The 23460-nt window shown below is 41.7% G+C and overlaps 2 protein-coding genes across 3 annotated transcripts in view; one reads left to right on the forward strand and one right to left on the reverse strand.

Moving 5' to 3' along the window:
* Window positions 1-10678, forward strand: part of pde5ab (phosphodiesterase 5A, cGMP-specific, b) — a 50577-nt gene extending 39899 nt beyond the window's left edge. For both annotated transcript variants that reach the window (XM_070854891.1, XM_070854892.1), the window contains exons 17-22: window positions 2582-2682; window positions 3905-3982; window positions 4500-4563; window positions 7920-7994; window positions 8536-8619; window positions 8834-10678. In XM_070854891.1, coding sequence (XP_070710992.1) covers window positions 2582-2682; window positions 3905-3982; window positions 4500-4563; window positions 7920-7994; window positions 8536-8619; window positions 8834-8953 — 522 coding nt within the window. In that variant the 3' untranslated portion in view covers window positions 8954-10678. The remainder of the gene's footprint in view (window positions 1-2581; window positions 2683-3904; window positions 3983-4499; window positions 4564-7919; window positions 7995-8535; window positions 8620-8833) is intronic.
* A 1294-nt stretch (window positions 10679-11972) lies between these two features.
* mad2l1 (MAD2 mitotic arrest deficient-like 1 (yeast)) lies at window positions 11973-15099 on the reverse strand. The gene is made up of 5 exons (XM_070854813.1): window positions 14957-15099; window positions 13960-14106; window positions 13449-13569; window positions 12633-12736; window positions 11973-12527 (listed from the first exon to the last, which is right to left on the reverse strand). Exons 1-5 carry the CDS (start codon window positions 15018-15020, stop codon window positions 12355-12357), a joined length of 609 nt encoding a protein of 202 aa, XP_070710914.1. The 5' UTR covers window positions 15021-15099; the 3' UTR covers window positions 11973-12354.
* Between the last annotated feature and the right edge of the window lie 8361 nt (window positions 15100-23460).

Here is a 23460-nt window from a genome sequence, read left to right on the forward strand (position 1 = left end):
CGCCTCTTCCCTGCCTCATTAAGCAGTGATGGTCAAGTGAGCTAGAGAGTCAATGAGGAGAGGAAGCAACGCCAGCAAGAAACAAAGCAGTGAATCAGAAATAAAACATTATTTTCTGATTGTTCCAAAGCACAGATCAACACTGCCACACCTCCACACAACCAGGCAGGAAGGTAGCAGATTGCCCGCTTTTATGTGAATGCAGCTGTGGTGTCTAATGGGGCACTCTTTGCTCCAAAATCACAAGAATTACTACCTAACTCTGCAGCTCTGAGCTTTTTAGCTTCCTCTGGTGCATTGTTTTGGTTTTACAGCCCATTTATGGTGTCACTGGGTCAGAAACACACTTATCAACCCCCACAGGCAGTTGTTTCCAGTAAAAAACACAAATTTGATCACAAGCACCACACATTTACTGTGCTCAGAGATGACATGGCCACACAGAGCTGCTGTCAGCACTGCTGTTACAGTTCTATGTGAGCCATCGTTTGGGATATGGGCGCAGCAGCAGGAAAACAGAGGAAACTAAAACATCAGGCAGTTTGCGTCTTTGCACCCGGATTTTATCACTATCACAGCTATGCAAAGCGTGACATTCGCCGCCCTTTCACAGCTGCAGCTGATTCAGTATGCAGCAGCTGAGATCTTGGCAGGCGTCATCAACGGGCCGCATCTCCCTCCTAGCCGGGCTCCTTCACATGCCCTGCCAATTTTGGAAATTGCACCGTGTTGTCTCACTTGTCTGCTGTGCTCCTACAACAGCAGCTATTAGATGTCCATGTTCAGTTGCTTTTGTTCCAGATTCCAGTTAAACAATAGCCATGCTAGACTCCACTGCCAATGCCAAAAAAATCACTGTTGAAAAATAACTATTTAATAACTGCTTAGAATGTAATAAAAATTCTAATAAAAACTGGTAATATGATAGGACGCCCGTAATGTCGTAAAAATGCTAAACACAGAAATCTAATAAGAATTATGTGTATCCTGACTTTATGGGTTGGGAACCTCTCCGTTCCATCTCCTCGTGGCTCATTCCCCAAACTACCTCTACGATAGAGGAATATTGATTGCACTGACGTGTAGGTCAACATAAACATGCAACTGGATCGTATTTCAAATCATTATAAGCTAAGGTTTCCAAGCTCTCTTCATAGGAAAACAATGGCTAGATGGCTGTCGATGAATGAGTCAGGTCATACATGTGATAAAAAAAAAAACGGCCATGCAAATGGTTCTGGTTTATTTGCTTAGGCCGTGTCAGCGGATCAGCTGACAGAGACAGATATCAAAACCTAAGTAAATTCATGCAAATCTTTACCATCAAGTTCCTCTTTGGTGAACTCGGACACGCAAATTCACGTGCAGACTTATAGTCCAGTTAGCTTAGCAGGGTAGTGACACTGCTTAGTGTGTGCAACTTCCATTCACCACTGATGTTTTGTGTTGGAGGCAGAAATGTCAGATATCGTCAAACCTAGTCAGATAAACCGGTCTTTGTACAGATCTTTGTCAACAGAGTTAATGTTCTGATATAGTAAGCATTTAACTCACACGGCAGATCACCTGTTTTTGCTGTCGGCATCTTTGTGGACACACCTAAAACACTGCACTGTCTTCGTCTCTGTCCTGGACAGCATTAAACATGTGTACCACTTAAAAACAAGTTCCTGAAGACCTCTCACCATTTTTCCATTGACAAAGCACTTGGTTCTGTTCACGAGTCTACTTCTTCTCCTCTGTTTATTACAGCCATGCGAAACGAAGCCTTTACCGCCGACTTCTGACAAAACTGTGTTTTGCTTAGCCTAGTTTATACACAGTTGATGGAAACAAGCCTAATTTACATTTTCTTATTGTGACATTTCAAAAGTTTGGTTGCACTTCAAGTCATTTCAACCTTGTGTTAATAGCAGTTCACAGTCCTTCACGTGTTTGGATCCTAAATCTTTGTCATTCTGTCCACTCTGATCTATTTACTCTGCTAATTCTGCTCGTTCGTCCAGCAGCAGACGTATCACAGACCTCTCTGATGGCCCAATAAAACACGGCAACTTACAGCCTGCTCTCGTCTTTATGGCCTCAAAACAAACTCTGAATACACTCCTGACTCCACAGCACCACTTAACCCTGGTGCTGCTGGACGCATCCAGACATGTTAACACAGATGGGCACACACACACACACACACACACACACACACACACACCCTGTTGCAGTCTTGAAAGGCATACAATGCAAATACACACTCTCTAAAGCACTTGAAATTGAAGTAAGATGGAATAATTTTTCAACTCACATGCTAATAAACACTCAAGACTTGTGGACTGGAATCAGTGGCTTGATTAATTTGCGTGTGTGTGCTTTTGCAGTCTCGCGTTGTCACGGCAACCCCTCGGTGGTCCATAACAGTGGAAACGCAGTCAATCAGTGCTTAGTATCTATTCCTCAGAGGGTCGCTGTCTCACTCTGGGTTCACGCTGTCAAACGCTCATGTATTACTGTTACTGCATGTGTGTGTAGGCGTGAAAAACCATTAAATAAAATGCAGTTCTGTCGCCTCGCTCTGTTTTCTCTCCAGGGGAACCAGATCCTGAGCGGTCTCTCCCTGGATGAGTACAAGGCCACTCTGAAGATGATCGAGAGGGCTATTCTGGCCACTGACCTGGCCTTGTACATGAAGTAGGTACCAAATGTCAAGCCCAGATGGCAATCTGACTGGAGAGTGCCAGAGAGGGAGACTGAAAGAGAAAAGTCAGTTAGAGCAGAGAGGGAATAGAAGAGAGGCTGTGGGTGATTACATTCAGTCAGTGCTTCATGAAACTGCTGCAATCTCCCTTTTTTTACTCCAAAATGCAGCAACAATCACACCGATTCCGGGATGCTGATGATGTCTTTATCGCTTAGATCACATTACAGCAATTTTCTTTCTACTTCTAATATTTTCATTTTCACTTCAGCTTAATCAAAGTGTATTTTTGGTAAGTGCACAGTTGGCAAGGTTATCACAAGCATACCAGAGTTAGCATGCAGCCCCTTGGCAGCTCACAACTTAAACATATACAATCAAACTAACAAAACTGGCACCTTAATTCTGATGCACAGCAGTTCATCAACTACATATGACTAAGAAATGTACAGTTTGTAGAACTTGTATGTACCAAAGCAATAAAATGCAGAATCAAGGCTTTTAGAGTTTGGCAACTTTTAGTAAAAGTTTTGATTTGATTTTAAAGCTGCTGATTGAACTTTAGTGGCTTTGATTGACAGTACTGACCTCCCAGTGCAGTATGATGGTTGTCATTCTTGGAAGATATTTTAAATCTGGCACATGCGATCTAAATATGCCAATTAGCTAAATATCCCGAATCGTTCCCCCGAATAAATGGATGCTTCTTTAAAGGTGTCCAAGGTCACCTGTCTTCCTACACAACAAAATTGTGAAGAGCAAAACTCCATCGGACTTCTCTCAAAAACATTTTTTGCCTAAAAATGTTATATTCTTACATTATTTAATCTGTAATCATGATGTTTTATTTCAGTTTTGTGCGTCGAATTGTTTTGAAAGAAAATCAGTTCAATGATAAGATGATGATACGACATAACAAATATTTTGGTGTTAAAATGTTATGCAATATGATATTCACAGCAGATGTCTACATGTTTACCTCCTCCTTCCTTCTTTCCTTCCTTCTATCCTGCATCTTTATTTATTTCGCTTTCTTTTCATTATCTACCTTAGCGAATTCAGCTCTCATCTCATCCTTCTTTCAGTCTAGACAGTGGGTGGTGGAAGAGATAAGTAAGTTATAAATGAGGATAATTATCTGCTGTGTCACTGTGTGTGTGTGTGTGTGTGTGTGTGTGTGTGTGTGTGTGTGTGTGTGTGTGTGTGTGCGGTCAGGAGGCGCGGGGAGTTCTTTGAGCTCACCAAGAACAGCCAGTTTGTTTGGGAGGATGAACATCACAAAGACTTATTGAGGTGAGTGCCAACTCTCCACAGAGTCTGTATATATATGAATGTGAAACACTAACATGCACCGTGCAAGTATATTACACAACACTTCTTTTAAAGAAATAGTTCAACATTTTGGGAAATATGTTCATTTGCTTTCGTTCCATGATAAAAAGGTCGATACCAATCTCATGTGTGTGCGTTGATTACAGAGCAGGAGCTAGAACAGGTTTGCTGAGATTAGAATAAAGACTGGAAGCAGCTGCCCAAGTTCAAAGATATGCTGTTAATTAGCTCACTAATTAACATGTTGTATCTCATAATTCATGCAAATACACAGGCGTGGAAATGATCATTTGTAGTTTTATGTGGAGCTGGAGCTATTTCTTGACAGTTAGTGATATTTAAACACACACAACGTACAAAGTCTGACTCTTTGAATACCATGAATTCGTTTATTATGGTTGGATGTGACCTTGTGCTACGAGGAGAAACAATTATCTGCAGGGTGTGTCTCTGAAGATCAATGTGTCTCCACATTCAGGTCAATGCTGATGACCGCATGTGACATCTCAGCCATCACCAAGCCGTGGCCGGTGCAAAAACGGGTAAATATATCCCCATAATTTATCTGTTTCTGTTGGTTGCCTTCTCCGTTGTAAGCTGGGTAATTTCTATGGGACATATGACAACTTGTTTCTCCTTCACCATAAGCCATAGCATGGTATTTATCCTTATACAGCACGAAAAACCAAAGTAGCCACTGTCTTCTGCTTGGGCTGTTCGATTTTAAAATGACAAAAACAACAGAAACACTTGCTTATTTACTCATCGAGAGGACAAAGAGCAACATTTGCATTAGCGTTTAAGTCCAATATTCACTCTGTGTTCAGCTGTTTTGGTCCCCACCAACTCCTGCTAAAATATCTGTCTCTTCAGCTGTTAACTTGTGTTCACTAGCTAGCCGCTCAGTGTTCAGTGGGGTTATCCAAGCTTTTTGTCTGAAAACCAAGACAATGAGCATAAAGAGGCTAAACTGTTATGCTGTACATAAGTGAGGAGGACTGAAGAGTGCGGGGGGGGGGGGGGGGGGTTGTCACTATAAGCGACCCCTTTCTTATTGCACACAATTACCTGATCCATTGTTAATAATGTAATTATTCATTGCTGCAGCTTAGAATTAAAGCAGTAGTCATTCATGGGCTAATTCTCCCAGTCCTGATCTTGGGGGCCCACTACCCTGCATGGGTCAGATGGTCCACTGCTCTAACTCACCTGATTCAAACGATTAGATGAGGTGATCTGAATCAGGTGTTCTGGAGCAGGGAAACATCGAAAACACGAATAATTAACAGCCTGCTGACCTGCTCACTGTCGGCCACACTTTAATGTCACAGGTGTTCTGCTTTTAGAGTAATAAGAAACGCCTACTGTGACATCACTGATGAGGGTGTGGCCTGATTTTTTTTTACCTGTTAAGAGCAGTGCAGCACCTGTGTTCCATTTCTTTGTCTCCCTTTCATCCCAGATTCTGCAAGTCTCACTCTGTTTATATATTAACACTGCCTCTCCCATTCTCTCCCTCTCTCTCTCTCACACACACACAGAAACTGTTCTCCTCACCTATCTCAGAGCTGTGTTCCCATTGTTTCATGTCCTACCGACTTTGGTTAGTCTGCACCTCATTAGGGACCACAGGCGCAGTAAAGAGGGCTTCAGACAGGCACACTCTATGTGGTTGCATGTGTTGACAAGTGAGTGCTCATTAATAAGAACAGCTGTGGCCCCGTCCTCAGATGACACATCCAAAAACATTCAGGGCTGTTAGCATGCACACACATGCAAATATGTTCTAGCACTAAAACACACACACAGAAGCACCTCATCCAGATGTCATTATCAGACTGTGCTTCTCATCTGCCAGAACGAAAGGGAAGGTCATTTCCTCTTTGTCATCCTGTCCTCCGCATAGATTAAGTGTTTTTACTTTTACTTTCAGAATTGTTTAACTCGATCTTAATCATTTTGAGCCTTGTAACTTTTTTTTAAAGTTTGGTCCTGGATATGCACACGAAGTGACAGACGGACTGTCACCAAAAAGTCTCTGGTGCATAGTTCTGATCAGTCTGCATGCTAACACTCGCCTAGTGCTAGCAGAATGAGCGTAGTATTATCACCTTGTAGAGTCGTTGTGGCGAACAAGGAACAACATGAGAACATGTTTGTGTCCACCTGATGAATCTATGACTCACATGGCATCAGCACCAATATTGTTGCGTAGCCTTCTGCATTACTGCCACCTACTGGGCTGGAACGAAGCAGTTTGGCTGCCGTTTTTTAATACATCAGCAGACTAATTTGCGTAATCTTCACAGGTCTTAAGGCCGCAGTTGAAATGGAAACCTTTATGAAAGAGAGAATTATTGTAAGAAATTCTTGGGACTAAAGGTTCTTTGTAGTTGGGTGGAAACGCAGCTATAGACAGGAAATGTTGGGAGACAGAGGGGTATGAGATGCATGTGAGACTAAGGATGGAAGCTGAAGGCTAGCAGGATACCCCTTAATTTGTTTTCCCTCATGATCAAACCATTCATATACTACTAAGGCGTGGCTTTGTGCTACATGTCTCTGTTGATGATGTCAGGAGCTTACAGGTGCTTCCTTTCTTGATTACCTGGTCTTGGACCAAACATGACTATAGAGTTCTTACATTCAAAGAAGCTCAGAAAAGTGTCTTGACCTGTTTCATCCTTGGATGCACTCTTTCACGGGGATGTCTTAAGGCTCTCAGCCCCCCCTTCATCTTGATTTTGGCTAAAGTCCTTAAATGACCAGTGACCGCAGCTGTTTTACGTGCTTGACCATAGTGATCATGAACATTTTGGCTTAAGTGTGCGCAAGTATCTTCCAAAATCAACAATTTGAAATGCTCTCATAAATGCACTAGTAGGTCTTTCTTGCTGTTGTTGGAAGTCTAATGAAGCAGTTCCTGACCACTGAAGTTATTTTGACATGGAACAAACTCGGTCTGCTGTGCAGACAAGAAAATGTTGGTGTTTTGACTGACATGAGGCTAAGTAAATATTAAGACAAAGTTACTTAGCCTCATCGGTTAACATTTGCCTCATGCTTAGTGTTGGTTTTAGTCAGCTATAATAAGCTCTCTCACTGGCTGAGTCCCCCTGCAGCTCCATAGCGCTGAGCCTTGATTACAGACTCAATCAGTGAGCTGCAGATGGCTTCAACACACACATACACACAGAGTGATGCTGATTGGAGCCCGAGGCTACAGTCAGATCTCATTTACCTCTCGGCAAACAGACGGAGACCATTAGCTGAGAGTGACTACCACTCCTTTGGCAGACCTCTCCCTCTTTCTTACTCAATTTTACTTTGTTTTCGTCTTGACTCTATACATACCTACTTCCTCTCACTTACTATCATTCTTTCTTGCTGTTTTCACAATGTGACAATTTTACAATGTTGATGCTGGCAGCAGGAAGCATTATGTCTTCTCCATGGCAACATGTTCCTGCCTTACTAAAATCAGATTCATTGGAAGTTCATTAAAATGCCCCCAACTGAAATTCTGAAAATTGTCACAGACATGCCAGAGTTTCCGAGGTTAAATACAACAATGCAGGCGTATTGGGATTTGTACAGCTAAAGATTGACTGACTGAAGATTTGATATCTGATAGCGTACCTTTGAAAGGTGGAATATGTGCTACATTAACAGACTGTGTTTGTCTTGTTGTGATACATTAGCAGTTTGCTTCTATCCTAAGGCTCACGTGTGGATATAAGAAGAACATCATTCTTGCCAGGTTTTGCTTGTAGTAAAATGTGTTTGAAGCCTAAAAGTTTAATATTATAGAAGTCCTTCACATGCTCTCATGTTGTCATGTTCTTGGTGTCAGCTTTAGGTTCTACATGAAGTCACCTCTGTCTTCTCTCTGACTTAGATTGCAGAGCTGGTAGCCACTGAGTTCTTCGAACAGGGGGATAAGGAGAGACGCGAGCTAAACATTGAGCCCAGTGTAAGTACAGTGTGTCAATTCAGGGGTTATTCTGTGTAAAAAATGTGGCACAGGTTGAGCTGTGGTGTGCCTCAGGGAATCGTTTTGGGTCCTTTTTTTAATCTTCATGTGCTTTCTTCTGGTTGTGGTCATCAAAACAAATGACACTCCAGAGCTTTTCTAATTTTTTGAATATTTTTTTCATAGTTTTTGCTCCAAGATATGTCTGTTTAGAGCTGTAACGGCGGAGAAAATAATCAGCAGATTAATTAGTGATGAAAACAATCATCAGGTGCAGCCCTATCTACAAGATTGTAAATGACAAGATGACAAGCCCCATCTACAAGTTTAGTAGATCTGCGATCAAGTGTCCTACTAAGCTTGTTTAGTAACTTTGAAAAGCTGTTTTCAAATGCTTTGAAACAGCCTAGCGAAGAAACTTAATATACTGCAAAAGAAACTGAAGAAAAGGGGAAAATCTGTCATGCAGGCATTTGAATGTTAACATTTTTCCACTCTTCATTTGGTTTACATGCCACTTTTCTTTATCCTGTCACTTTAGGACCTGATGAATCGTGAGAAGAGAGATAAGATTCCCAGCATGCAGGTGTCCTTCATTGACACCATTTGCACTCAGTTATATGAGGTACGTGGTGACTACTGTTTCTGTCTCTGGAGACCACTATACCAATTGTGTAGCTAGAAAAACCATGTTGCCAATAGCAATGGTGGACATTCATCCTATGATTTCCCATTTGCCATCGGCCTCTCACATTGTGAAGAAATGTGTATTCTGTATTCACAAACAATGCTCAATGAATAGTCTCTTGTTAAATAAGTTGTCTTTGTTGCTATCACAGACCTTGGCTGGCATGTCGGAGTATTGCTCCCCGTTGCTGGAAGGATGTCAGAAAAACCGGCAGCATTGGAAGTGTTTGGCTGAGGAGTGTGAGAAGGGACCGGTCAATGGCTTGGTGTAATTCCAACACCACTTTGATTTTCAACCAACACAGATTTCCAGGGTCCACTGTGTCCCACCTGGTCTCACAAAATTTCATGAAATGAGCATGATACCTAAAAGGACAAATAACATGCTTTGTGCAGAAAGTGGCCAAAAAAACAAAAAACAAACAATAGATTTGTTGACATCAGTAAAGGGGCCGATACACGTCTGTAACTCTTTTAAAGCAGGTTCAGGTCCCAATGATTCAGGTCCCATGCATTAAAGGAGAACTCTGCCTGTGTAGGTTTGTCCATCTGCAACAATAAGATAGTACTCACCAAGTGAAGCGCTCAAATCAAAAAGAATGTTGGTTTGAGCTAAACGCTAACATAAGCATGGACAAGGACAATGCTAGTATGCAGCGGATTAGGGCATGGTGATGAGGTAGCGTATAATACTCTTAGTTTAGTGTGTTAGCACGCTAACATCTCGTAATTTGCACTAAACACAAAGAACAGCTGATAAAAATGGGAACATCAGTTTTGCAAGCATTTTGTCATTAGCCAAAGTGTCACTACAGGAACCATGAAGGTCATTAGAATGAGTCCTCTGGGAACCATGAATATTGGTTCCCAGAGGACACTGACATTGCCACCCACAGAGCCATGCCGTTAGCATTGCTTGAAAATTTCCCTTAGGGGCACAGAAGCAAAAACATTCATCACAGTTCACAAAACTAGAACAAAGTTGTCATTTCCCTTAAACATAAACCCTTAAAGGACAAACTGTTTCCTTATCTGTATTAAACTCTTAGCTAACCACCACGACAAACAGGTGGGAATGACGTGCAAATTTGTGTGCATAACACCCAATCTTTGTTTCGGAGGTCATGCTCATTTCACTGAACTTTGTGATACTGGTCCTCCTGTCGTCACCATTCTTTCATGGCTTTCACTCACCAGAGAAAAATAACAGAGTCAGCACTAAGCTATATTTATTACCATAGCCATTTTTATTTTTGCACAGAGTGGCTTTCATCTTGAAGTCTCACCTACACTGTTTCCCACAGGTAGTGAACTTAAGGGGACCACTGAATGGTGTGATAGATCCCTGGGAACCAGCACCATTCCAGTGAGATACAGATATTGTACTTATATACTTTACAGTGTCACAATAATCTGATAAGCTTGTTAAATATGTCTTTGCTCACAGCACACACACTACGAGGGTTTGAGTCTTTTGTAACATTTTTTCACTCATTGTCTTAACTATTGCATATTTATTTTTGTTTTATATATTTATTAGAGTTTCTATATTGTAAGGTCATCCTTTTATCGAGAGCACACAATTCTTTATAAAGGAAATGTAGTTTTCATACTTAAAAAAAAAAAATCCCATCTCCGCTTTTTTGAAGGACCTTTCCTAGGCACGACTCTTTTAGATGACATTTGGAAATGTATTGTATTGTGTTATTTGTTGTTTTGTTTTTTTTTTTCAAAATGTACAAGAGCCAAAGACTAGGCCTGCAATTTCAAAAAGAAATGGGTCTAGATTTTTCCACTGCCTTGTTGTGATAAGATAGGACCAACTCACAATTAAAAGTTTAAACTTTTTCATTTGTCCACATGCTTTGCCCCTACAAGAGGCTGGTTTTGACGGAGTAATGTTTGAGGTTCCATTGTGGGCTGGCCTGACCAGACTGTTATCATTTACTACTTTGACATCACTTACATTTCAGCCAACAACAGAACACAAGTGAACTGAAACTCAGCTGAAAACTAAACAGTACGATGGCACATCGGTGTCTTTTAAGGGTCAAATCAGAAACCAGTGCAGTAAAAGCCGTTATAAAACTTTGCCAATATTAAATAGCTGAAGTCTTTGACTATTAGAAATCTGACCAGACATCAACACCAGCTTTGGATACTTGACCATTTTTGATAACTTGATCATTTCAATAACGTTGGTATTTTGATAATTGATGACTCAGTTTGAGTCATTTTTCCAGTAAAAAGACAAAATGCTTAGATTACTGCCTTTTAATTCTGAATATCTTCTGGTGACAGTAAACTGAATGTCTTTTTATGTGTCTTTTTATAGACCAAACAAACAACTAATAGATTAATATATAGAAAAATAGATTTACTGGCAATGAAAATAATTGTTAGTTGCAGCCTTGCTAGACAGGCTCCACTGTCAGACCACAACCTACGACGAGGGGGGGGGGTCCCACAGGATGACATCGCTTTATTTGAAGGGGTCACAAACCAAAAAGCGTTGGGAGGCACTGCCATGCAGAAGAGTGCACCAGTGTTTTCCTGCACCTGCATGCTAACTTACCCAGCAATCACTTTCAATACAGGTCAAACTAAACCGCATGAACTGGTGGAACTGCTCAGTGGAAGCAAAGGGTTTCTTCTGGATACCCACCAGTGGATATTAGTGTAAGACCATGGCTGTCTACTAAAACACAGGATTTCACCCTTTTCTCATTAGCAGTTTTCAGTTAGTGCACAACAAGAACTGGAGGTTTGTGATAATAAAGATGTTGGTCTTTACTCTACACTGTAATAAAGAGCTTCAGTCCTCAGTATGCACGGTGCCACATAGGTGCATTTTAATAGCAGCAGCCTTGTCTTAACTAAAGCACTTTTGTAGACGCACTTGCTCAGAAGGCTCATTTCTATCTGTGGTCATGTTTTGTATGTTGACTAAGTCTCCAGGACTGTTGCCTGTTGCCTAACCTCTGTGTTAAATCTAAATATCTATTATTTCCTCACTGTCCGTGTCTGGGTTGTTTCTCTTTTTGCCTTGTTGCATGTACATGAGTGGGCATTACACCAGTGAGAGAGTTTTTATAGGTGAAACATGTAATCTGCAGATATGGTTCCATTACGAAGGCGTTCCACATCTGCAATAAGTAAACGGTATAATCCACTTAAGGAAGATGCTTTGTTTTCCATACACACAGCAAACCCTCACAGTTATCTGGAGCCAACCTGTGACTATGTTGCATTGCCGCCCGCTGGGCAAAAGCAGTAAGAGCCCAAAAAGAAACCTTTGTGAAAGACATTTATTTATGATGTTTTATAAAAGTTTTAACATATAAACCACTAGCTTCTAAAACAGAGGTTGACAACTTGACGAGGAGGGGCACAGAGAAAAGAGACATTTGTTTCTAATAGACAAATCACTGCTTAAGAGAAATATTTACATCAGCGTAGACAGAGCAAGTTGCTGCCATGTCCTTCTCAAAAAAAGGCGGGTGAAGATCAGAAAAGAAAGAGAGGAGAACACTGAGCTCTCGGCATGCAGAGTGTTGGACAGACGCAGACGGTGAGGTAGGACAGGGCAGTGTAAAATCTTCTGTTTTCTCGAAGGGGCAGTGGCTGGTGGTATTTACAGCTCATGGAGCAAAGGGGATCAGGGTGCAGAGCTTCAAACTGAGTCGGTCCTCTTGTATGCCACCATGCTGTTCACCTTGTGGATGGAGGTGGTGAAGGAGCGCAGGCGCACCTCCTCCGACTGATCGATGATCTGCGGCCCGGACTCTTCCCACTTTTCAGGAACCACCAGGTCTTTGTCCGTGTAGACGAGCAGGTCAAACGCACCTGGAGGAGAGGGGGGGGCAAAGGTCAAAGGGTTGTCTGCATGTAAATAGTGTTGGCAGAAGAGGGTCTGGGGGAAAAAGGAAGAAAAGGTGTCTCGTTACTCACATGGCGTCTCCAGCAGAGGGAGGAAAGTCACTGTGGCTGTTATCTGTCTGATAACAGAGCGGATCTCATCCTGAATGGTCTTAATGGACTTCTCTCTGGGAGCACTGGGGGACACGTGACAACCGAGTTAACATGCATGATCTGAAGTTCTGTGTACGCGCTTCCAGGTGCGCACACACACTTGTGGGACGCGGTGTTTAAGTGACAGCCGTCTGGTCAGAATGGCTGCTAAGGACATGTGTAACTGTACCACTGTCACTAGTCAGCTGTGCATAAACTAATATAGCTGATCAGCTGATGTAAGTTATAAGTAAAAGACTCGGTCTGAACTCCGCCAGCAGTCAAATGTTGCTCAAATAGTTTGAATAGTGCATGTGTTGGGGACTATTTTCTGCTGCGGATTAATCCACATTTAACGCTCTAGTGAGTATTTGGGGCAGCAGGATGGTGTATGAGGCCTTGAGTCAAAATAAGCTACAGGGTGTTTGTCACCTAGTGTGTGGCTCACTGATGTGCTTAGTAGTTTTTGCTCTATAGAACAGAGGAATAAGATATATTAGGCTTTGACACACACACTCTACTAGATAGATACAATGTTAGTGAGGGTCAGTACATAAAATGTGTTGTCAAGGAGAAAAATGCACCGACAGTGTGAGTGGCTCACGCAGATGGGTAATAACTGCCATCTGCTGGAACCTGATTGTACTGCAACTCAGAGACAGACCCAACACAGAAACACTGCCTTCATTCATCAGCCAACGTCCGCTGTTAACTTCTCAGACTTGTCAATAACAAGAGGAAAGTAGAGGAGCTGACCTGCTGTCCTTGGCCGACTTGTCACACTCGATGTCAAACTGCCATCTCTCCAGCACCTCGTTGGTTTCCAGACATGTGATCACCAGCACCAGCTTCTGCACCGTACAGTCAAACAGCCACTCTGCAACACATACAGCACACACACACACTCACTGACCTGTAGCCACACAATGAATAGACCTAGATAGGCGTAGACAAATGAAAAACAAGTCGTCTGATGTGAAATGTATGGTGAGATTACAGCTGATAATCGTGAGAAGAGCTAAAACAATAAGTTGATTTGTTGAGCAACAGAAAATTAAATAATTGGTTAATTGTTTAAGTGAAGATTTGTTGTTTTTCCTGGTCTTATTTTCTAAAAAAATATTTTTGGATTTGGACTGTTGGTCAAACAAAACATGATAACATCAGCAGGCAATGAATATTCTGATGAGCATTTTTCACTTTATAGACCAAATGATTAATGAAGAAAATGAGAGCCCGTATGTCAGGGTAGAATGCAGCAATCTACCTTTGAGCTGAGACACCACATTGGTCAGGTAGTTCTTCAGCTTGGGATCAGTGGTTAGTTGAAGGCTCATGTCATAGTGGGTGACTCTGGTGAAGGTCTCTGGAGGATAGATGCCCCGCTGGTACAGGATGCTGTTGATGCCAAATGCTGCAGCAGAGAGAGAGAGAGAGTGATATCAGTGAATAAGATGAGATGACAACTGAGTGATCATCACAGGCGAAGTGAATCAGTTAGCCATCACATTCGATCATCAAAGTACGGCAGACAAATATAAAGGCATGTGGGAACAGGGTTTAATAAAAAAAAAAAAAAATCAAATTAAAATGATTTGGAATGAAGACATACTGTACAACAAGTTTACAACTAATCAAAAGCAAACTTAATTATAAAGGTCTAACTAGAAGAGTAGTTGTAATATAAAGATTAATGTTAATCAAAAAACATGGGTTTGCTGCATGTCTCCTTTTCTAAGTAGCATCTGAAACCATACCTCGTCCATAAAACGATTATGTAGAAATGTTGTCATGCTCACTAGACAGAAACGACTCGTAGACATTGACCAACACCTCCCCGGGTACATTACAGTCTTGTGATGAATTCGGCATATACAATACACCGGACAGCACTTAACAAATGCGATTTTAATTATCAACTGCACTCTTTTTCCTGACACGTTTATTACGCTCCACTGTGTCAGCAGCAAAGTCGGGAGTGGGCGGTGCGTTTCACTGAGAACAAGATCAAAAGTTACACTTTAACAAATCAAAGTGAGTTTGGTTAGTGTGTGTGTGCCCAACTTAAGAGTGGAGCAAACAAAGTTTGGACCAAAAGGCCCAAATTTTCAGATTCTACATAGAGCTGCTACTTGCCATGCCGAGTCTGCTAAAGCTGCCCCGCACAGGCCCGGTAGCATATTAGCATTTCACCCCTGCGTGTGGAAAACGCTCAAAGACAGCAGCTGATAAAAAAAACACGACCACAGTTTAAATATACTCACAGAAGAACTCGGCCACTAGCTCCGCGCTCCCCTTGAGTGTAATTCCTTTCAACGTGCTAGTCATTTTCTCACACTTTTCGGTAAATCCTCGACAATGAACCTTTGTTGTGTTTTTTTTTGCGTTTAGGCTTCAACTACCCGCCGCCCAGTTTGAAATCCTCAGTCTTGCGCATGCGCAGAAGATTTCGGCGCACAGTTGATGACGTTGAAAAGTGCGCTTCGGTTTTCTGACACTAGAGGGCAGTGCACAATAACTGAACGTTATGCTTTATAGTACTGAGAGAATGAGAATATATTCTAATATCAACTTTTCATAACTTTATAGACTGTAAAATCTCTGGTAACACTCACCGGCTCAACAGCATTAAATTCAGCGTGCATATTTAATAGTTATAGGCTTGATTTCAATTTTAGGAGTTTTAGTTTGTTCCATGAAGATTCATTCTTTCAGCACAGTGTCACCTCAGAAAAGCTACATTCATTAATTCCAAGCAGCACAAAGCGTCCAGTGACAGAATCCTATTCAACTGTGCTACACAAATATTTTGTAGCTGAGTTAAGGAACATGAGGATTTAAAAAGTAAAATCTGAACAGTGGGATTTTTAATTATGAGCTGTTTGTGCTGTGCTCATGTGGGAAAATTGACTTTGAGTGATGTCACAGCATCATTCATTACTAACCAGCAAAGCACTCAAGTGAAAAAAAAGAGGAACAAAATAAGATGACACAGGCTGGTGTGATCAAGGATCTGTTTCTGTGGTACTTGTCCTCTTTCACACACATACACACATTATATATATCGAGGTTGTGGAGTTGGCAAAATACACAAGTGAGTGAGCATCAGGAAGTGAATATTCAATAGTGTTTCTTTTTTCCCGGCAATGTTTCTTCACTGTGTGTGTAGGGTATGCTGAAGTTTGAAATTAATCATAGAAAGCATTGATTTTCTCAGCAAATACAACAAAAAGTATTGGTGTCAACTGATTCCAGCGTAGGCTTCAAGCAGCCTTCTTGGCTTCAAGCATAGGCTTTAAGTAGCTTACTCTGGAATCAGCCCTCCAGGATGAGTATTTGCCTCTAAAAGTGAAATAAAAGCTGAGTGTGTTTTTCTTCTCTGCAGCTCATCTTAGGAGAAAGAGGGTTTGTGATGCAGGCAGTAAGAAAACAAACAGGAAAGAGGCTGCAGTCGGTCTGGACCGGGGTCAACAAAGAGAGCTCAGCTGCGGACGTCACATCTGAGTCCGGTCTGTGAGCCGATGGAAAGAGTGTCAGACGGTCTCAGATTATAAGAAGTTTGCTCTTCGCTCACAGCGAGGTGGGGTGCAGAGCACAGTGCAGGCAAAGCCATCCATGGATGTATCACAAGACCTCAGTCCAATAAGAATTGCCTCGCATATACACCAAAAAAAAGTTTTTCGCTGTTTCTTCTTGGAGGATACAGCCCACTGGCTTTGGCTTAGTGTAGGCCAGGTGTCTCATACCACAGCGGTGACATCAGACAAAGAAAGACTTTCCTGAGCATTGGAAAAGTTTTACAAATAATAAACCCCAATTACCTAAAAATATACTGCACAAAGTTCACTAATCAACCATATTTGTATATAGATATCGAGTTTTACTGACATTTCTTTTACAATGGTGGTCTGCGGAGGAACGACTTTTTTGGCCACAGTGGATTTTTCATTGCAATGCCCCAAGTAGCCACTTGGAAAAATTCAATATCCAGTTCTTATAACATATTCACGGGTAAAGCGCCGCACACGTATACATCACCACCTCCGGCTACATCACATGTACCACCCTAAGAGTAGCACCTCTGCCACCACCCTGTCCACAGGGACACACGGCACAGAGCAGTTGTGGGTGGTTTAAGGACAAGAAGGTAACACCACAGATAATATCATCATATACAATCTCATTAAAACAACAATTAAAGGTATATAATAGTTTGTTGGCTGCAATTACTAACACTATTTAAGTCATAACTCTCCTGTATCCCTTAACGTCAAGAATGACACCACACTAAATGATGTAATCTGCTATTTCCCACAGAAGCTGACGCAATGAGCACAACACCATAAATGTCCCTGAGGGTAGGACTTCCCTTCCCAGACCTTTAACCACTCTACCCAGTTGTTGAATCCACCAAGTTGATTCCTACAGGCAGCATGCCTTCTATATATTGCTCTGCTCTACTCTCCAGCAAACTCTAGCAAAAGCGATATGACTGAAATATGTTACACTTAGGCAGAAATGTTAGTCTCCGGGGATCGGTGAGGGAAAGTCAGATCCCCCTTTCCTCTGATGAAATCAGTTGGAGTGGAGGTAATGTCTGACTGAGGTGTAATGAGTTAACATGTCTGTCAGATATCGGGCAACAATTTTTCATTTTATCGGTTTAAATGTGGAAAAGGAGAACCCCGCTGAGGGACGTTAGCTGTCACACCTGGAGATATTTTAAAGCTCAGCCTGCTCTCTCTCCTCTGTGGAAACCCCGCCGCTTCCTGCCAGCTGAAGGAAGTGATGACTGTATAAACCCACAGGAGTGAAGTCATCGTACAGAACATATTTCGCAGCCTGCCTCTGCTCATTGACAGGTCTTTTTCCCTACCGCAGACATCTCCCCCGTTCTTCACTGGCCTTTCCAAAAGCCCTGTGAACCGAGGAAACATCCGAAGCCCCCGTCGTGGAAATCCAGAAGGCACAGAGCTGAGATTTGCTCTGCGGTAGCTACGGTCCAACCGAGGTTACCTGGCATGTCTAGTTCCAAAAACAGATTTACATGAATCTAAATGAATTAGATAAATAAGAAATAAACATCTTTGATTCATTTCATACTACTTTCTAAGTTTTAGCCGTCTTTTCTAAATGACAATGTGTGTTTTGAATCAAACATGCTTAGATGTTAATGCTTACAGCCAACACATTTACAGGCATGCAAACAGTAATCGAGTAAATTCACACAAAATCGTGCAAACTGTAATCCCTCCAGCAGAGCCGGGTGGTTTGTGGTCATTTCTGACTTCGGCCCAGCCTTTTCGGCCTCCAGAGCCAGTTGTTGCAACACTGACTCCAATCCCAGCGTGAAACCCAACTGGTGTCACTTTTACAAGTCTCCGCTGGTCTAAACTAACACTTTTATGGTGAGACCTCGGCACCACAGTCATGTTTCATAACGGAGACTGTGGGTACTGGCGTGGAGCACTTCTCAAAGAAAGGTCTCTCTATCTGTCTGGCATCATGAACATGATATATTCTTCCCTCGCTTGTTCTCTGTGCTTGGAAATGATTTGCTGAATATTTTGTTATTCATGGAGCAAACCTCAAGTCTGGCTGTTCGGCTGCATAGGAGACGCGAGGAATTTAGGAGACACACCAACAGATACTGGCCTTTCATTAAATGTCAGGAAGCCTGTCAGTTGTCCACCTCTGATATGATGGTGGCTGCCACCAAAACACAGCTACGAAAAAAGGTATTTTGGCAAATTAGTAACTAACAAGGAGTCATTCAGATTTCTCTTTTTGCAGTGACTGTGCCATGTACATGATGTTCTCCAGGGGACATACATTTTTGGCACTGGATCATGTTGGTACTGTGTGCAGTGTTTGTGTGCACTAAAATAATTCATGATATCTGACTAAACTGGAAGGAGGCCCTTTATGTCCTTTAATTTTCTCAGCACCATTCATACGATGGACTTCACACTTGGAGGGTGTTTTGCTGAGGATCCAAGGTAATCGAGTGTCAAGTGTGAGCTCTGGAGATCTATGGGACATATTCATTAGTAGTGTGTGTTACTACTGCCTGAAGTTCACACTATGAACCCGTTAGCATGCTGGGTACAGCAAGGAGAAAGAGAGGCCGTAGAGACCGGAGATGTTTCACTGTGGCAAACTCAAACATTTCAAGCATCAGCAATGCAACTGAATTTTGTTCTCAGAAGCTGGGTCCCCAATAGCTAGCTGTTAGCAGTGAATAAAAAAAGCAATGGTTAAGAAAAAATTTGGATGAGAGAAAAGCTCCACTGGAGCCGTTCTGGATGTTTTAAATGGCCTCAGCATTAGTCACTTCAAATCCAGTAGCCACATAAGCAGCTTGTTAGCTGCTGCTGTTGTTGTTTATGTGGTCTGAGAACTCCCTACGTTACTCCATGACTGTGCACCTTAGTTAGTCTGTGTCATGATTTGTAAAGCACGTGCTGAGGTTACAGGACTACCCTCACATCTGGCAAAGCTAGACACTCCAACAACTGTAAAAACACGGTCGGCCCTCCTAAATGTTGAATAAATGTTGAATAGATTCCAATCGACCATAGGTGACCATGGGCTCCATTGATTGTGTTTCATCCATGTTGGATTACTCGTGATGGGATGCTTGTGTAGTAAAAACAAGGTGCAGATTTGGCTTCTCATGACATGACAAGTGTGTTTAAGAAGCTCTGCCATCACTGACTTTTATTAGTGGTGACATTTTATTAGTGGTGACTGGACTGTCGGTCTAATATCAGCAGAACTGTGCTGCTTATGTGGCTACTCCAATACGCTGAATGTGTGCAGACTTGTCACAGACCGACTTTTGCTTCATGTGCATATTTGGCTCAACTCTGACGCCATAACGTGCAAAACACTCCTTTAGTCCTTGCTCACGGTCCAGGAAGGTGCATCAGCCTCGTTGCTAATTACACATCGACAGTGCAGAATGTGATCAAATGCTTGTCCCTGCACAGTGTAATGAGGTATTCGCCGTGCATTCCTGTGCTGCAGGTTCTGTATTTGTCCTACTTGGAGCTGACTGGCTGCAGCTATGGGCGTGCAGCGCTCAGCCGGCTGGACCCATGCCTCGTGTTCCCTGGCGCTCCATCCGCAACAGCTGGAGCTCTGCAAATGACATGTCTCATTCACACGCAAGCACGCACGCATTCCTGCATTCTCGGAGATACACAAACCACATGTGAGCATATTATATTTACGCACACAAACATAAACTGCATTCAGGGTGTTGTAGTTTAAGATATGACCTTTTTTTGTGTGTGTGTGTGTGTGTGTGTGTGTCTCTTTGCACCAGTTTGTTCAAAATGAATAAACTCTTAGTTGTCTTTCAGTAAAAACCCGCCTGCTAAAGCGGAGCCATGGCTTTCAGCAAGTGGACTCATTGTAAGCACCTAAAGTTCATCAGTTTGAACCAATAAAAGGCTCTCCTTGTAAAGTCCTTGCTTGTGTTTGTCTCATAAAGATACAGAGTTCCTTCCTTTTACGAGTGAGTTTATATGATGGCCCACAGCCCCATTAGAGACTATCTAAACATGCAGGCCCCCAGCCCTGTAGAGTAAACAAGGTCTAATTGATGGTGAGTGGGATGAGGGTATGTACAGTTACTCAGTCATTGTCAAGCCACCTGCACGATATCCACATGCAATAACTCCTCACTGCATACGTGTAGGTCTCTCCAAGGAGTCCAGAAATGTCTGCAAGCTATAGCGTTAACAAACAGCACACACACCAGATGGGAAAACGGTTTTTGATGCTTTCTGTAATGTGATGCGGTCTCACAACTACACTATGCACGTTTTTTTTAAATCAAAACGTCAAGAAACTGCATTAAGTGGCATCAAGAAACTGCACAGCGTGCTTATGTTTGCCATCCTTGAGGGTGAGTGGTTCCCCAGTCGACGGTAGCCCCATTTGTGACCTTAATACTCCATATGCTACTCTGTCTAGAATAATAAAATGTTTGCCCGAGGTGAAACCAACATTCAGCTTCCACATTTCGCAGACAGCATCACTCTGTTGTGCTGTAATAGTTATGGCAGGCCAGAGCAATTTCCATAACAGTGTGTGGAAATGCCCCAGGCAAACATTTTATTATTCTGGACAGACAGACAGTAGACATCTGTGGGATTATGAAAATACTTTTGATCTAAGCTGCTCTTTGATACGGGGTGAAAAAAAACAATAAGTCTTGATTTTCACTTCAGAGTTTGCATCAGGAGGGATATGTGAGCACATTACATGCTGAGGTAACAAAGGTGGCTAAAGTGAAAGAAGTTTTACTCTCCAAGAGAGAACGGAGACAAAGAATGAGTTTTCAGTTCTGACACGCATCAATGGAAAATCTATTCAAACCCACGGAGCATCAATTCACAACGAGAAAAGGAGACATGATCACAAAGGGACCAGAGGACAATTGGACCTATTCCGAATAAGCCGAAGGGTAATTAGAACTGATCTGAAATCAGGCCAGTCTCATGGAAATGTATGAAATAAACCATGACCTCTTAACAACGTATTATGTGGTGGTTGCACGTAATTTGTTAAAATTATGTGCCGGCACCATGAAAAGTCTGAAATGAATTAGGGCCTCTTGTCATTGTGGACACACAGATTCCTTGGTTCAATGAGTGCTGGTTTTCAAGTGTGCTGTAAAGGGAAAAAACACAGGACGCTCATCCAGGAGACGCTGTTTGTGTCCCAGAGGTCAACATTGACTTAATTAAACATAATGTTCTTAACTTGACCTGACATTATGCACTAAAACTTAAGTCACTTAAGCAATGTACCTTAACTTAAGTACCTAATGTACTAATTTGAATCCAAACCATCATCTTTTCCTAAACCTAACCTTGGTAGTTTTGGCACCTAAACCCAACCAAACTGCAACAGCTTTAACCCCTTACTGCCTGAATTTATTTACAATCATATAAAAAAATTTATCATTTGTGTTTTTGCATTCAAGCAGATACTAAATGAGGTGGAGATTGTTCATTTGAATATAACATAGCATAGACTAGTACAATATAATAATAGTATAATATAATATATATGTATATACGCATAGAATATATATATTTATTTATGTATGTATGCATCTATGTATATATAATGTATACATAGAATATGCATCAACCGGCATTAGTGGGATACAGAGGCCACCTCAGCTGCATCAAGACCAGAAGAGGTTTGAGGCGAATTCGCGACAACAGGCAACAAGAGGTTAACCACATGTTTATTATTGTTGCCATAACAACAAAGATTCAGTACACCTGTTGCTGATAATGGTCATGTATAACATATCATCCGTAATGGTTATCTTAACACATTACGTGCCACCACTATGTAACATGTTGTTACAGGGTCGTGGTCACATCACATCTCGCTGTGAAATCAGCTTTTCCAAAATGCAGTGCACCCAAACAGACCTTGATAAAGAGAGACCACCAATGCTGGCAGAACAACCTAATCACATTAATTACATTCAGATTCCATTAATACAAACATTATGTTTTCTCTCTTTTAGAGTCTTCCTTCCCTACAATATCTACATATTGCTACAACTGCAGGGTTAGGAATTAGGGAAAGATTGTGGCTATGGAAAATAAATTGTAGTTAAGGTAACTACAACATGTCTAACTTCATGGAAAGATTGAGCTCATGCTTGAAAAAAAAAAACATAAATTGCACATCTGTGATGGGATGTATACTGAGCTGAGATTCATCTGATCCAACTGTGAGTCTAGGAGACTGGCCAGTGAAAGAGCAGCCATGTATGACCAGAGAAGCAATAAATGACATTTTTCTTGCACTTGATGAATATGATGCACCATGTGACTTGGAAAACAGCCTGACTTGGTCTTCGGTGGGATCTCAGTTAGTGGGAATCAAGTGGACCCACAAACACCTAGTAGCCAATAGATTACTGATTATCAGTGATATCAAGTGATTGAGCTGGTTGTATTTTATATTTCCCTACTTTTGGGATAATTCTTATAGCCTTTTATAATTCATTAGCATGGAGGGTCAGAGTCAATGTACCACCAGGGTCCACAAACACAGTGAGTGACTTCTCCGCCTGCTCTGCTCTCTTTTGGCAACAGAAAACCAAGTCCATGCAGATTCATCAGACAGCTGTCATTTAATCTATATGTGTGTATGGGAGTGTGTGCGCACTGCTCTTCCATCCAAAGACCACATGAGCCTGAAAGAACTGAAAGTCAAGAAAGAATTTCCAAAAACAAGACAATTCTGCCTGTTCTTGCTTCATCTGGAAGCTAATTTAATTTAATTCAATCTATTATTTTTCAGCGTATATATATATATACATATATATATATATATATATATGTGTGTAAAAGTTTGACATTAGATGAAAATATGTAGTTCTCATGGTTAAGAATAGAAAGAGCATTGTTTCAGATTAGGTTAAAGGTTAAGGTGAGGTATTTACTGGTAAGGGTTGGGGGCGAGGGTTCACTATACGCTTACATGCTTACACATCAAAAAGTGGTTCGCAAATGTTCCAAACGGCCAAACTCAGGAGCGGCGTGACAAGTCCGGAGTTAAAGCAGTCTCATGAGTATTCACAAACAAATGTAAAGTCACATAGTTCTTAAAACTTGATGTACAAGTAAATGCAGAGTGATTTGTGTATTTAAATGTGGTTTAGTATCAAGTATATCAACCTAATATATAAAAGAAACATAGATGCCATATACTAAATGGTGCACCA

This window comes from Pempheris klunzingeri, chromosome 23 (genome assembly GCF_042242105.1).
Source record: "Pempheris klunzingeri isolate RE-2024b chromosome 23, fPemKlu1.hap1, whole genome shotgun sequence".
Taxonomy (NCBI): Eukaryota; Metazoa; Chordata; class Actinopteri; order Acropomatiformes; family Pempheridae; genus Pempheris; species Pempheris klunzingeri.

Excerpts from the sequence above, each read along its gene's own strand:
- mad2l1 (XM_070854813.1), bottom strand. The coding sequence starts at position 15,020 with ATGACTAGCACGTTGAAAGGAATTACACTCAAGGGGAGCGCGGAGCTA. Across the intron at positions 13,570-13,959 it reads TGTGGTGTCTCAGCTCAAAG|AGTGGCTGTTTGACTGTACG; the intron begins GTAGATTGCTGC and ends TATGTGTTGCAG. Across the intron at positions 12,737-13,448 it reads AAGTCGGCCAAGGACAGCAG|TGCTCCCAGAGAGAAGTCCA; the intron begins GTCAGCTCCTCT and ends CGTGTCCCCCAG.